Source organism: Urtica dioica, chromosome 5 (genome assembly GCF_054948205.1).
Source record: "Urtica dioica subsp. dioica isolate 48M chromosome 5, U.dioica_male_clone48M_v1_H2, whole genome shotgun sequence".
NCBI classification, from domain to species: domain Eukaryota; kingdom Viridiplantae; phylum Streptophyta; class Magnoliopsida; order Rosales; family Urticaceae; genus Urtica; species Urtica dioica.
The window spans coordinates 34,190,878-34,207,227 of NC_142760.1; the positions used below are offsets into that span (position 1 = coordinate 34,190,878).

General features: G+C 38.9%; 1 protein-coding gene and 1 pseudogene across 2 annotated transcripts in view; one reads left to right on the top strand and one right to left on the bottom strand.

Moving 5' to 3' along the window:
• Positions 1-9,850: 9,850 nt before the first annotated feature.
• Positions 9,851-12,365, bottom strand: LOC149398040 (protein NRT1/ PTR FAMILY 6.2 pseudogene; annotated as a pseudogene). The gene is made up of 3 exons (XR_016296972.1): positions 12,319-12,365; positions 11,137-11,480; positions 9,851-10,647 (listed from the first exon to the last, which is right to left on the bottom strand). The product of XR_016296972.1 is annotated as a protein NRT1/ PTR FAMILY 6.2 pseudogene (transcript).
• The window catches only part of LOC149398041 (putative sugar phosphate/phosphate translocator At4g32390), a 98,135-nt gene continuing 94,032 nt past the window's right edge, over positions 12,248-16,350 (top strand). Inside the window, exon 1 of the mRNA XM_089615629.1 lies at positions 12,248-12,723. Coding sequence (XP_089471755.1) covers positions 12,439-12,723 — 285 coding nt within the window. The 5' untranslated portion in view covers positions 12,248-12,438. The remainder of the gene's footprint in view (positions 12,724-16,350) is intronic.

Below are 16,350 nucleotides of genomic sequence, written 5' to 3' on the forward strand. Positions count from 1 at the left end.
AATAACCGAGAATTTCTTATTAATTCCCGTTATCTTAAATATATTTAAGGGATTTCGGAATTTATTTTTACTCTTGAGATTCTAAGTCTCCGAGTACGTTCCGAGTAAATTTATTCGGAAAAATAATATCGAGTTTACTCGAATATCCTTATTCCGAAATTTCATCAACCTTAAATATATTTGTTATTATTATTATTTTTTTCCAAGATATTTAAAAAAAATAAAGACTTCTCATGTGCAACAAGAATTTGATTTAAAATAAAACTCGTTTATTTTATTCAAATTCACAAGTGGAGCGATACAAAAGTTTGTATATTACACGCTTCTCAACGTCATTCCAGTCCTTGCTGTCCTTGATGAGTGCTGCAATGTTGTCCCGTGTGGCAAGTGCCCCTTGCTTGAAGGTTTCAACAAATAGACCCCCGGTTGCAATCTCGTCGTACTCGTTGGTCGTCGCCTTGTTGGAATCATCTACTTGCAGGCCTGTGATAAGGCTGAAATCTTCCCTAGTGAACTCCCTAGGGATGCCGCCAATCTCTATACATAATTTGTCCTTTGCTTTGGGAAGTCCGTCATAGTAACCCGTCCTCAGCATAAGATTACTGAGGATCTTAGAGGAGCGGGTTATCGAGGGCATCTCGAAAAAATACCCAAAGCAGGACTCTCTAAACAGGGTCTGATTCCTATTTCGACATGGCAACTTCTTCAACGAATGAAATGATGTTCCCTTGGAAGTTGAAGTTGAACTGCCCCACAAAATCCTCTGCCACGTATCTGGTCTAACCTATACATAAAAAAAAACATTAACATAACTAAATTACTTACATTTAACATATTATAGTGGTTACATACTTTGTCAAAAACTTCTCACTATTAAAGGCATATAAGTTACATATTGGTAACTAAATGATGTATTCTAGTTACATGTTTGTAACTAATACACATAATTTAGTTACATATTGGTAACTAAATTCCGTGTAATAGCTTCAACCATGGGTAGAGTTTGTTAAGATATACCAAATCAATTTCAACACTATCATATATACCAAATCAATTTCAACCGTATACATTAAAACAAACAGTAGCATGACTAAATTAGTGACATTTAATATATGTGCTTGTAAAACCTCTGTCCCTAATTCAACCATGGGTCTTCGAAATCAAACTTCTAGTCACAAACAAATTGGTTAGTAATGAAAAATTAGGAGTAAATTAGCCTATACCAAACAAATTTCAACATCATTACAACCGATCCAACACATGCACCCAAACAAGTTTTGCAAAAATGACCTAAACTCACCGGAATTAGGTTTTCCTGTCTCTGATTCACGCCGCAATAGGAATCAGACTCCTCGCCGTCGTTCGCTCTCCGACGCTTTGAATTTGGGGTTCTATTTGCCGAACTTTTTTCTTGGACCTAGACGATTCAGCCTCAGTCTTTCGCTTGGACCTAGGCGATTCAGCCTCAGTTTTCTTCTCTGCCTTTTTCTTCATGGGTGACGAACCGACCCTAACACTCCGCCGCGGTGGAGTTTGATCGGAAAGTTTGGATTTTGAGTTTTTTTGGGAGTTTGCATGGCCTTTTACAAGCTTTCTTTTCGTCATTTTTTGGGTAATCTGTAAATGGTACGGGGTTCGGACAATGGTAATGGTGGTTGAACTTGAATGGAGGGAACTTGGGTTTGCGACTTGGGATTTGGGGTTCGCGATTTGGAGGTTTGCAATTTAGGGGTAAATTATTTAGGGTTAGGTATCAACGCATCCATAAAAGAAGAGATCGTGGGAGAAATAGGAAATCATATATGGAGGTGAATATGAAGGTGAAGGAAAGAGAGGATGACGGTGAAGGAATCGGCGGCGGTTTCAGTAGGCATTCGAGAGGTAGAATGACTCGGTGGAGAAGGAAATTAATAGTCGCGGGAGAAAGGGGTTTTATATAAGGAATGTTTATATGAAAAGAGGGAAATAATTATGACAAAGGCATATTTGTAAATGTACACCTCATACTCAAATTACTACTCCTAGATGTGTCATTTTTTCAAAAAATGATAGTAATGTGAAAAGTGGCCATAATTTACTCCTAGTTGTGGCAATTTCTAATCAATAAAACCATAGAGTTCCTTAAAAAAAATTAAAAAAAAAAAAACCCAAAGAGTCAACGGAAGGCAGGCCCGGCTGGAGGGGAGGACAAATGGGGCCCCAAAGCCCCCACTCCAAAAAGGCCCCTTTTTAATTTTAAATTATTTTTTTCCTTCTAAATAAATACATGTAAATTCTTATTAGTTTGTAGAAAATATGAATGGTTTTCTATTGTAAAACAATTTCGATAATGTGGTTGTCAATTTTTTTCATTTTAACCTATAAGATATTTCATAGGGTATTGAATATTGTATTACATAATAAATGTATAGACTGATGCTTGTTATACTAGTACAATTTGTCTGTTTTATGCATGCCTAAACTAAAATATAGTATTATAATTATGATTGTGCTTCTATTGACTATTATACAATATATACTCTGTGTTGTGTGGGATTTTTCCCCATCCAAAAAACATCAAGGCACAACTCAACCAAGGGTGCATGGCGACCCCGGCCCGAAGAGTAGAGCCCGGGATTAAGACAAGTCGAGCTCACCACAGGGGACCTCGACCTCCAGGCGAGCTCGACCTCGGCCTCGTGAGTTCGGCCTCGGCCTCAGCTCGACCTCGGCCCCATGAGTTCGGCCTCGGCCTCAGCCCGACCTCGGCCTCAGCTCGACCTCGGCCTCATCTCGACCTCGACCCCATGAGTTCGGCCTCGGCCTCATGAGTTCGGCCTCGGCCTCAGCTCGACCTCGACCTCGTCAGCTCGGCCTAAGCTCGACCTCGGCGTCAGCTTGACCTCGTCAGTTCGACCTCGGCCTCATGGGTTCGGCCTCAACCTCGGCCTCAGCTCGACCTATGAGCTCGACCTCGCGAGCTCGGTCTCAGCTCGGCCTAAGCTCGATCTCGTCAGTTCGACCTATGAGCTCGACCTCGTCAGCTCGACCTCGTCAGTTCGACCTCGGCAGCTCGGCCTTAGCTCGACCTCGTCAGCTCGGCCTCGTCAGTTCGACCTCGTCAGCTCGGCCTCGTCAGTTCGACCTCGGCAGTTCGGCCACGGTAGCTCGGCCTCGGCAGCTCGACCTCCAAGCGAGCTCGACCTCCGGGCGAGCTCGATATCCGGGGCGAGCTCGACCTCAAGGCGAGCTCGACCCCCAGGCGAGCTCGACCTCCGGGCGAGCTCGATATCCAGACGAGTTCGACCTCCAGACGAGCTCGACCTCGCCAGCTCGGCCTCAGCTCGACCTCGTCAGCTAGACCTCGTCAGCTCGACCTCGGCAGCTCGGCCTCAGTTCGACCTCGTCAGGTCTCGTCAGTTCGACCTCGGCAGCTCGGCCTCAGCTCGACCTCGTCAGTTCGACCTCGGCAGCTCGGCCTCAGTTCGACCTCGTCAGCTTGACCCCGTCAGCTCGACCTCGTCAGTTCGACCTCGGCAGCTCGGCCTCGGCAGCTCGGCCTCAGCTCGGCCTCGTCAGCTCGACCTCGTCAGTTCGACCTCGGCAGCTCGGCCTCAGTTCGACCTTGTCAACTTGACCTCGTCAGGTCGACCTCAGCAGCTCGACCTCGGCAGCTCGGCCTCAGCTCGACCTATGAGCTCGACCTCGGCTTCGTGAGCTCGACCTCGGCCTCAGCTCGACCTCGGCTTCGTGAGCTCGACCTCGGCCTCAGCTCGACCTCGGCGTCAGCTCGGCCTCAGCTCGGCCTCCAGGAGGAAGTCCAACCCAAAAGTTGTGAAGGCAATCCCAGCCCTGGTAAAACTCACAAAACCTGAGGTTCCTTCCGGTAAAGCTCACAAAACCTGAGGTTCCCTCCGGTAAAGCTCACAAAACCTGAGGATCCCTCAGGTAAAGCTCACAAAACCTGAGGATCCTTCCTGTAAAGCTCACAAAACCTGAGGATCCTTCCGGTAAAGCTCACAAAACCTGAGGATCCTTCCGGTAAAGCTCTCAAAACCTGAGGATCCTTCCGGTAAAGCTCACAAAACCTGAGTATCCCTCCGGTAATGCTTACAAAACCGGAGGATCCCTCCGACCAAGTTTCCATAACTCTTCACATTCAAAATCCTATAAATACCTCCATTTTTTCCATTTGGAGGTAAGTTGGCTCACACTCACAAAAACCTCTGCTTTTCTCTCTAGAACTCAAAACACGACACCTAGACTAATGTTGAGCGTCGGAGTGCCCGTCGGAGGAAACCCCTCCGCGGTCCTTTAGTTCACTTTTCTCTCTCTTCTCAGGTGACGAGCCGTCGGAAATCCTTTTCCGGCACGGCGGAGGTACGGGTATTGGGACAGCTTCCCCGTTCGACCACCGCGCGGTCATAGGGTCTGGCCCTAGACCGAACCGCGGACCGGTTCTCGTGTTGATCTATTTTCATGCATTAACAAAGCTCATAAAACCGGAGGATCCCTCCGACCAAGTCCCTCAACACACAACCTCCAACTACTATAAATACCCCCTCTCATTGAAGGGAAAAGACAGGCCCATTCCTTCTGAGAAAAAACTCGAGACTTCTCTCTGCTTCCCTTGATGCCATCCTTGGCCTGAAGTGAATTCTCCTCGATTTCTCACTCTCAGAGATTCCGAAGCCACGAACGCAGCCGACCCGGCGCTCGCGATCCAGCCTCGACCCCCGCCGGCGTCACAGGCCTGTTCGGCCCCGGCGCGCGTAGGCCGACTCGGGTGCTCGCCGAAGCTTTCATCCCGACCGACGTCGCAGATCCAGCCGACCCGACGCTCGCGACCCAGCCTCGACGCCCGACGAAGCCTCGACCCCCGCCGGCGTTACAGACCTGTTCGCCCCCGGCGCGCGTAGGCCGACTCGGGTGCTCGCCGGAACTTTCATCTCAACCGACGCTGCAGACCCGTTCGGCCCCGGCGCGCATGGGCCGACTCTGGTGCTCGCCGAAGCTTTCATCTCAACCGACGCTGCAGATCCAGCCGACCCGGCACTCGCCATCCAGCCACGATACTCGCCCCTGAACTACGTCATGACCTGATCCCGACTAAAGGGTACGTAGGCAGCCAACCTTTGGCGCGGTCACACCCCCCATTCACCCTACTCGCTCATTTTCCGGCACGGCGGAGGTACGGGTGTTGGGACAACTTCTCCGTTCGACCACCGCGCGGTCATAGGGTCCGGCCCTAGACCGAACCGCGGACCGGTTCTCGTGTTGATCCATTTTCAGGCATTAACACTCTGTATATTTATGTTTAATACTTCCTATATTTGTAATTATAGAAATATAATTCAAATGTTATATATCTGATATCTATTATTAGTTTATATATTTTTTTAAAATACTATTAATTTATATGACATATTACAAATATTATTAAAATATAGAAATTAAATATCTTCAAATTAATTCAATTATACCATTTAAAAATAAATAAAAATCAACCAACTATTTAAATAACTAAAGGCCTATTTTTTTTTATCGCCCAAGGCCCCCGAATCACTTGAGCCGGCTCTGATGGAAGGTACTTAAAAACCGAAAAATAAATGATTGAAAATGTCAAAAAGTGTATTCTCAAATTTGATTGCCCATAAAGAACGTTGGACAAAATTACCTCATAACAAATAACAAAACCAATTATTGAGAGAGAGATATAATCTCTGATTCCAACTATCCATGCAGCATTGTTCATCATGATGAATAATAGACTTTTTTTTTTCTTATTTAGTTTTAATTAAAATTGCATGATATGAAGTACAATTTTATGTAACCAAAAACAATGTCACTAAGGTGGGATGTTCAAACTTATAGTACCAAAAAAGGAAATAATCTTATATTCAAATGTATTCATTCACCCTTTCGAGAAAAAAAAAAAAAAGACACGTCATAAACACTAATTAATTTTGCGAATCAAAGCTTAGAGGTCGTGATAGTGGGTATGGTTCTCCATAGAATTGTTATGAATTTCTTTACATATAGAGCTTCAAATATTAATATGAAATATTATATCAAAATTTGAATACCTGGGTTTAGCTTGTTTTCTTCTCGCTTCTCATTTTCGAAATCTAATTTTTTAATGTTTAGAACATATATATGAGTATGGAGTTTTTTTCTTGGATACTCATGGTTTTGTATAGGTTCGAAGCCTCTAATAGAAAGACCACGTCACCTCACCCTAGTTATAGGTAGTAGCGCTAGCCTGTAAGTGTAACCAAGCGTGGCTTTAGGCTGTTGGCTAAGGTTGTGACGTTGACTAATTAAGTCAATGGATTTGGGTCTTGTGCTGGACTTACATGACAATCAATGCACTCACGTTAGCTTAAGAAGAGAAATACTAAGCCCTCCCCCTCAAACAATCTCTTTTTAATTCACGAACTCCTTTGTGAAAAAGCCTGAAACAGTGAGTCGAAGGGCAATGAGCGCTTCTCTAATCGCCGGAGGACTTCTCGCGCTAAACCTCGTCTCCTCCGATGCACCGCCGAAGACAAACGGGTCACTCAAAACCTTTACAAAGCTTCTTTCTTTCTATTTGGCCATTTTAATTGAATCCCGTTTCTTGGTTGTTTTTAATTAGAGTTTTGGCTCAATTAATGGTCCCTAACCTTTTACACTTAAAACCATTTTAATCCTCATACTTCTTTTAGAAGCAAAATCATCCCTAGCCTTTTGGTTTTTAGCACAAGTAGTCCTGTAAAGTTAATCAACAGAATTCGCACATGCCTTGCATGTGAGGGTATTTTTGAAAGAAAAAACATTTTAATGGTAATTTCTTGAATTAACCAAAATTTATTTTTTTAGATCAATATTCATAACTATGAATATTGATCTAAAATAAATAAATTTTTCAACTAGGCAGTTAGTTATTACAATTGGCTATTTTTTAAACTTTTTCAAAACGTTGGCTACATTAAAATTTCAATGTTTTATTTTAATTAGTTTTCTAGAGTGCTCAAATAAAAATAGGCACCACGCATCGTAGCTACGTCTATGCATTGTAGAATTCAAAGAAAATCACAGCACTGTGTCAAAACTGTTAATGAATTTAATGGAATTATGATCATAACTCATAATTTCCCTGTGACCGGAACAAATATACCATTACTTTATCTTTTCAGATGAAACAATATGGACCATCAAAAGGGAAAAAGAAAGGGAGAAATCTTAAACATGAAATATAATGGAAAGAAAAGGAAGAATGTGAAGACTTTATATAAGCAAATTCCGAAAGCAAAGGAAGATGATTGGTTTTAACTTTTAAGGCCATCTTGGTATATATATGCGTATTGTTAATCTAGAACAGTAATAATAATGATAGCGAGAGTTCATATTTTTTTGGAAAAAGTAGATTTAAAACGCTGGTGGGATGGGATTTCATGACCATATGCTATTTAAATTTATTCACTCATTTATTTATTTATTCAAGACTCTAAAACAATGGTCCTAATTCAGTGTTGAGAATTAGGCAGCCATACATAATATGTGATTGATTCTACAGGTTTTGATGTGTGAGTTTTGTTGTTGTCACAATTTGGCTCTTCAGTGACCCAAGGATCAAAAACTAACGTAACCAAATATGGTTAGGATAAGCAACTAAACAGTTCGGATATAGATTGATCATTGATAGGTCATATTATTTTGGGTTTAAAACTTTAAATGATATAGTTCGCGGTCTTGTATTCTATGTATTATACCAAATGTAGCTGATTTCTTTAAGTCGATCTTCATTCCACTTTTAGTAGCAACTCATAGACATCGAAATTTATCGAGGGATTTTATTAAAAAGAATGAAATCTGTTTATGGTGAGATGTGTTGATCAATAGACTTTGGGAACAATTAGTTGGACGTAAAATTATTATTATTTGCTAGATCACACACATATAATAATGAGTTGTACGTGGTAGTTAGTTTGGTCTAGCGGTAATCCCACACACACCTCGACGGAGAGGTCATGGGTTCAAGCTCCCATGGGATGCAGAAATGCATGCCCCCTATGATTTATTCTAATAAGTATGTAATCTTGGTCAATAGTGCCACCTACTATGTAATCTCTGGCCGATAGTGCCACCTGCACTTTGCACTGCTAATATATCATGTAATCCCTGACCGATAGTGCCTCTACTAAAAAAAATAATGAGTTGTACAAAGGTAGATATTCAGGATGAGAAGTCCTATATTCACTATAAGAAGCGGGTCTTTATTGGTATCAAAATAATCAGCTCGGCATATATTTTGTATAGAATCCGTTTATTAAAAGAGTAATCTAGCAACATAATCAATTTCAAACATGGTTTTAAGGATTTAGCCAACGTTTGATAAATTTTGTAATCTATCCATCGATCTATAGAAATATACGGTTAGAAAATATCGGAAATATCTTTATATAACATAAATCATAGAAACCAACTAAGTCAATGTTCTAGTCAACCAAAATTTATCGCGTGTAAAATAAACGAAAATTAACTGAAATTAACCCAAGAAAACTTGTAGCCAAAACTTATCGCGTATAAAATAAATGGAAATTAATTGAAATTAACTCAAGAAAACTTCCCTTACATTATGGAGTACGCAAATTAGAATGCTCTTTTCAAATCAACTAATTAAACTATAATATATATATATATATATATATATATATATATATATATATATATATATATATATTATGAACTATTAAAAGTTTGACATGTATTCTTTTTTTTAATGAAAAATTGACGTGTATTAAAATATTAGCTACATGTTGATGTTAGCCGATTTTAATAGAGAATAATCTAGTAATTTATTAAATTAATAATAAAGTCATGTCATCATATGTGGTTAGATTTGAAACTTAAGTGAAACGTTGACTAAATTATAATACCAGCGTTTCAAGTGTGACTTAATCCCACTAATTTTTCTTATTAAAAATAGTGGTCTACGTAATGAACATTTTGTTAGACTTGGATACAAGAGAGGAAATATATTTATTTAATCAATAAAAAAAAATTGGTCTATAACTTAAATCATGTATCCAAATCTACTGTTAATTTATTTGTGATTGCTTGAAGCATTTAAAAGCTCTATCATGCCATGTTATATTTATTCAGCAAGCAAAATAATAAATAAATAAATAAAAATCATAGAAACCTGCCGCGGACCTTGCGCCATGGACTCCGCCTTGCGGAGGAAATTCTTCTTGGTGCGGACTCAAAAAGCCAAAAACTCAATTTCCTCTTGGGCCCAAGTTGCTTTCAAGACTCATCATAGTCCTTCAAATTCTCTCACTAAAAATATTCTCACTCTCTCTAACTCTGGAAACGAGATGAGATCTCCTCCCCACCTCACAATTATCGAAAAGATTAATGTTGAACGTAAAAAAAGCGCGTCGGGCCCGGGGAAAATTCATTCGCTTCGGGAGAAGACTGGTTAGAAAATCAACCACCATTCGACACATGTACAATTATAGAGTCTAGATCGAACTAAATGGGTTCGAAGCATTGATCCATATTCAATTTTTACAATATTTATATATATATATATATATATATATATGTATATATACTTTACATGTAATATCTGTTTAATTTACTAGCTAGTGGAGCTCGGTTATTAGTCTTTGTAGAATATTAAATGATCTAGAATCTAGATCTTTTGGCCTTTATTTTTTCTCTATTTCTGTCCTGCTATAATGATGATGTTCTATACATAATTATTAATATTTTTTTGCCATATTAATTGATAAAATTTTCTTAATACTAGTGGTTAATTAGAATATGACGTTACGACCACAAACTAGTGGAGCGAAAACAGACAATTAAAGAAACGGAGGGCATATAGACAAAGATGAACATGATTTCATTGCAGAGATTACAGCTCATGAGATCATAGAGCTTCCAAAAAAAAAAAAAAACACACCAAAACGACTGATTGTTGTACATGCATTATAGGCTACAAAAAAGAAAAAAGAAAAAAAAAATTACACAATATTACAAAAACCCCAAAGACGTACTTAACCCAATCAGCAGTTTTACAAGATTCCACTTCTTAATTATACATGTCTAAAAAATAAACCCTTGACTAGCATTTTTCGTAATTATCATTTCCATTCTCATTCTCATTACTGATCATTTGCAAGGCAGGTTTGGGCTTAGGGTTATTGGCTCTGTACCACTTAGCACAAACCACATAGGCCACGAAGTTGACGAGGCCCAGTACGGTGAGAAGGGCGTAGAAGCAATCGAGCCGGCCGTGGTTGATGTCATCGGCGAGCCAGCCTTGGCCGTCGTGGCTTCCCGTGACCCTCTTCACCACCGAAACCAAGAAGCTGCTCACGAAGAAGCCGAGAGAGAGCGTCGTGAGGAACAAACCCGTGCTCATTGTCTTCATTCCCTTCGGGGACTGAGTTATGAAGAAGTCGAGCTGACCCGTGTATATGAACGCCTCGCCCGACCCAACCAAAAAGAATTGTGGGATCAAGAGGAACACGCTTATCGGGAGCGTCGCTCCGGCTGATGAGGAGGCCGTGGATTTTGCCACCGAGAGCCTCTTCATCTCTGTCACCGCCGCGGCTGCCATTCCTAGGGTTGATAAGACGAGGCCTATCTCGATTCTTTGTAGGTTTGTGAAGCCTATAGGAAATTAAAAAATAAGAAAGAAAATATAATTATAAAAGATTTAGTAGATTAGCTAGAACTACGTGACAAGTTTTCATTGCATTCTCATAGAGTAATTTGATATAAAAAAATCATTTTAATTTTTAAACTAGTCACATATTTCATATAAAAAATAGGACATCTTCCTAATTGAGCTAACTGGATGAGAATTTTAACTTTAGACTATAGTTGCTAATCATGTCAATCAATAAACCTAATATGCATATAATACAAATTAGTTATCCAGGTCAAGAACTAGCTAGAATTCGTTATTTTAGAATCTCAATTAATAAAGACTATGGTAGTTAACCACGTTCAATCATGACCTAATAATAAGTTGTGCAAATAGAATTGCTTTGTAAGTAAGGTGGAGTTTACTAGACCATGCATCCATGTTGTGATTGATTTATATAATATATGCACGAACATCTACACTAAATCATAAATGTTTATATATGAACATACCTTGTTTGCCAGTCCATTTCTTGGAGAGAGGCATGATGACACGGTCGTAGACAGCAATGGTGATCATAATGGCGGCGACAAAGAAGACAGTGAGAGAGCCGGCCGGGATTTGGAAGGACCCGACGGAGCGTTCCATGGTGGAAGCTTGTTCGACGGAGAAAGTGATCATCTGAGCGTAAGTGGTCCAGAACAGAATGGTGGTCGCCCATATCGGAAGCAACCTTATCATCATCTTCACTTCCTCCACTTTCGTCACCGAGCAAAGCTTCCATGGATTCCGAGTCGACACATTCCCGTTCACCTCAAAGTCTCCTTGTTCCACTATTGATGCCTTGTCCAAGAACCTACAAGGCCAAAAATCAATATTTATATATTCATTTCCATACACTACTAAAGAATTTGAATTTTTGTGATAATTTTTGTTGCAACAATTCTAAATTTCTAATACTAAAAATACTATGTTTATTCACGTCCAAATGACCAAACAAAATACTTTTTTCACAATTATTTTTTCCTTCACAAAAGTTGTAGATTTAGCTAATAAACTATACATTCCCCCACCATAAATTAATCCATCGTAACAGAAAATATTTGTAGCAAAAAAATAAATCATCACTAATTAATAATGATAGTTTATTAGTTTCATGAATAACTTTTTTTCTTATAGATGCCTTGTCCAAGAACCTACAATGCCTGAATAAATTTAGAAATTATGACGCAACTTTCGAGCGTCACGGGAAAGCTTTCGATCAGATTGGCGGTGAAGATCTCGTAATATTTTTCATATTTTTAGAGAATTATTTTAATCTATCAATGGAAGAGTTATTTATTATAATGTTTTTCATTTATTTATTTTATTTTATTTTTGTTAATAATATATATTTGGTAACTGTTTATTTTAATGAAAAGTATTTTTATTTAATTAAATTAATTAATGTAGTTTATTGACTAATTCGTAAAATAAACTAAATATTGACTAGTTTGTCAAAATTAATTTTTTTATTAGCTATTTTACTCAAGCGACCATCTAATACATGTATATAAACTCTGTTACGCCCAGAAGAAAACAAGAAGTTTTTTTTGGTTTTTTTATTTATTTATTTTTTTTATATCAAAAAGGAAACAAGAAGTTCAGGTTTGTTTTATGTGTTATAACTTATAACATCGATGATTGTGTGCAACCAAATCGGGAGAAGTGTAACGATGCAATTGAAAGCAGATGTACACATTTCAAATCACAAAAATAAATCCCCAAATCCTAGGGCTAGGGTTTAACTCTGCGAATCTCGCCGGAGAAAAGCGATGGGCCACGGCGGAGCAATGTCGGAATCGGTGGCGAAGAAGGTTCTCCACTCCTACGCCTACGTCGGAATCTGGATCTTCCTCTCCTTCACAGTCATCGTCTACAACAAGTACATCCTCGATCCCAAGCTCTTCAACTGGCCATTCCCAATCTCTCTCACCATGATCCACATGGCGTTCTGCTCAACCCTAGCTTACCTCATCATCAACGTCTTCAAGCTCGTCGAGCCTGTTTCCATGTCGCGCGAGCTTTTTCAATTCCTGGGGAGTGTTTCTCCAATTGATGGCTGTCGCTTTCGAAGCCACGAGTCTTGTTCTGATTCAGATCCTCTTGAACGCTAAAGGAATCAGAACAAGACTGGTTCGTTTGGTTGCCTCGCTTTCCTGACCGTCTTGTGGCTCTTTGTTGAGCTTCCACATCGACTGGTTCATCTTCGGCACGAATTCTCTGTGCGCCTTTGGTGCTCAACCTTGCTGTGTTCCTCCTCGTCGGAAAGACCTCGGCTTTGACGATGAACGTCGCCGGAGTCGTGAAATCCTTGATCCTTTGCCTTTAGTCTTTTTTCACTTCATCTTCTTAGCATGCAACATGATTAGACCATAAAACCTTCTGAAATTATAATTAATTATGCGCCGCTTGATGAAATCTCACCAATGTAGTAGTTAAACACGAGCGTCTCGGTTAGCTTGCTTAACCGATAACCAAGGTACATGATTAATGGTATGGTCGTGGTATTATTTTAGACACTTCATGTACACCTCGAAAATTTCCTTCATGTGACTCTAGCGACATTGTTCTAATTATTTGGGGTGTGTGTGCTTATCACCGAACTAGTTTTACTTATTCTTTGCCTCAAGATGTTAAAATTGATGTAAAAGAAAACGAAACTGAGTGGGAATAGAGGAAACCGGTGTCACATTTGTATTAACCAGAATGTCTCAATGTGCTTTTTTTTTTTATAAGTATTCAAAAATCATTGATCTTTCATTATTTAAAAAAAAAAAAAAACCTTGATCCTTTGCCTTTAGTCTTTTTTCACTTCATCTTCTTAGCATGCAACATGATTAGACCATAAAACCTTCTGAAATTATAATTAATTATGCGTCACTTGATGAAAACTCACCAATGTAGTAGTTAAACATGAGCGTCTCAGTTAGCTTGCTTAATCGATAACCAAGGTACACGATTAATGGTCAACTATTAACCGTGTGTCTTATTTGCTATTAAATTGGTTAACAGAGACGCATTTAGTAAGAACTTATTAAGAGAAATTTCATAAGGAATATGCAATATTGCATGAAATTATTTTTTGAGTCGATTGTGTTGAATTTCGATTTCAATATGTATCTTTATTGACTAGGACAAATATGCTCTCAATATACACATTGATTTCAATAGGGAAAACGACGGGGACAAATGCAGTGAGGCATCGGCGAACTGCAAAACCCCAATTATTACAACGAAAAGATCCAAAAAATATAAAACACAAAAACTTCATGCAATAAAATATAAATGACGTCAAACTAACTTACATGATGTCTATTTTTCGGGGTACGGAGACTCTATCAATTTTTTAACTCTTTCAAACATATATGTTATGATCTATAATTTCTAGAAACATTTGAAGAGTTATCTGTCATTTCTTCACAAACATCATATCTATTTTTTTAATTTCTCATCTCATCTCTCAGAATATATAGACTCAAGTTCTGCTTACTGTTAATGATGAGAAACTTGAATGAAAAAGCACACAAGTACAAATTATTATGAACTTCGTATAACATTTTTTTTTACCAAGTATATATATTATGGTGCACTATGGACATAGTTAAAAAAGAAAAAAGAAAAAAAAGAACAATTCTATGAGCTTCAGAGGAACATATAATATCTAATGCTTTACTTCCGAGCTAAATGGTATACGGCTGAAGCTTTAATCCAGACATATATCAATATGAGAGAAACCAATTTGCAAGTAATCTCCATTTTTTCATGTTGATTTATATCTGTATATTTGTATATTTTTCAACTCTTAAAACTCAAGTAGAATGAGTAGAAAAAAAAAACATTAAAAAAAAAAGTCTCATTAAAACCTCTCAAGATCAAACCCAATGGGAAAATCTCGATAGAGCTTTGAGTACCTTGAAATATCATTACTTAATCTTCGAGTTCATCTTGGCATCACAAAGAACAGTGATAAATACCATCTCAAGATACAACAGCGATAAAATAAATAAAACACACATTGTTTCAAGCTGAGAATAAATAATCAAACACGTATTGAGAATAAATAAAACACACATTGTTTCAAGCTGAGAATAAATAATCAAACACGCATTGAGAATAAATAAAACACACATTGTTTCAAGCTGAGAATAAATAATCAAACACGCCCTCCCGTACATCATTCCATGCTCCCTGGTGAAAAAAAATTTGAGGAAAATTAAAAACAAGTTCCAAAAAGAAGTAGTGTCAAGTGAAAGAATCTTTTGCAACGAAAAATTGAGTATGAAATTAACTTAATAACGTAGCTGAATAAATATTTACAAGAGAAGAAACAAATACAAATGAAAGCAGTGTTAAATGCTAATTCTTTTTGTTGGGGTGTTGAAACTGGCTTTTATTCGCTCTGTTATCATGCAAGTGCTCTAATCGTGAAATGTAAATAATTAAGACACACATGAGGTTGAGGAAAAATAATTTGGATACCTCATAACGCTATGATCTCAAATGACGTCCAATTTCCCTGAAAAAATTAAAATAAATTGAATATAACATCAAGTTCATTTCAAGCAAATTGAAATTTCAATATATTGAAACGTTGCTTACATCATTGTTGTTCTTGTAGAAGTTGCATAAGCTCTGTGCTACCAAGTTTGTAAGAATAATAATCTAACCATTTGCCTTTGTAGTAACAAAACTCGATCGAAGATATGTGCTGAATCTTGGAGTACTGAGAGCCTCCGTCGGGTTGTAGCAGATACCTTTGGCATATCATAAACTCTAAGGGATTTAAGTTTTTGAAATTCTGATTAGTTGCAATGGCAAGATGTCGCACACAATGTGTTGACAATGTGTCCGACAACTTGCTTGAACACAGATATGGATAAACAACAAAAAGTGCAGTAAACAAAGTACACAGGATATGGTTACCCAGTTCGGTGAAACACACCTACATCTGGGGGCACGCTGCCAGTGGAAAGGATTTTCACTATCTTGTAGTCAATAGTACACACAAGGTTATATCTGATTACAATCAACAAATCAATAAAACCTAGAGACTATTACTACCAGTGATCACCTAGACAGGGACTCCCCCTGAATTTGAGCTCCGTCTCAATTCCACCCTTCGAGCAACCTTCTGGCTCGGATGACTCTCAGTCTTCAGTTGTACGTGAACCTTCAATCACGAAAAGCACAAGAACCCAACTCTCACATACACTCAATCTGTAGAATAGTGTTTGAGAGAATACACCACTTAAAACCAAAACACACAGCCTCCCAGTCCGCCGGTGTTGCACGTCTAAGAGCTCTGAGTGTTTGATCAAAAGTGTCAAGGCTGCTAAGGGAGAGCACACGGCTTTTATAGCAGCTGGACAATCCTGGAAGATATCTCGGGTTTCCTTACCCGGCCTCATGCGAATATCACAAAGTAAAGACTCCATCAAAGTGAATATTCGTGCAATGAAGATAGCAGCGGAGGATATCTTGCAATGAAGGCTCCAGCGAGGCAGATATCTTGTAATGAAGACAGCAGCGAGGCAATAACTCAGCAATAAGTCGCCAGCGAAGCAAACAGACGAAACTGGAAACTTGCCTGAAATACTGTCTGCACACATGAGGAAAGATGTCAATCCAGAAGATGAAACATAACACCCGACATCTTTCCATACCACTTGCACTAAAATATAAAG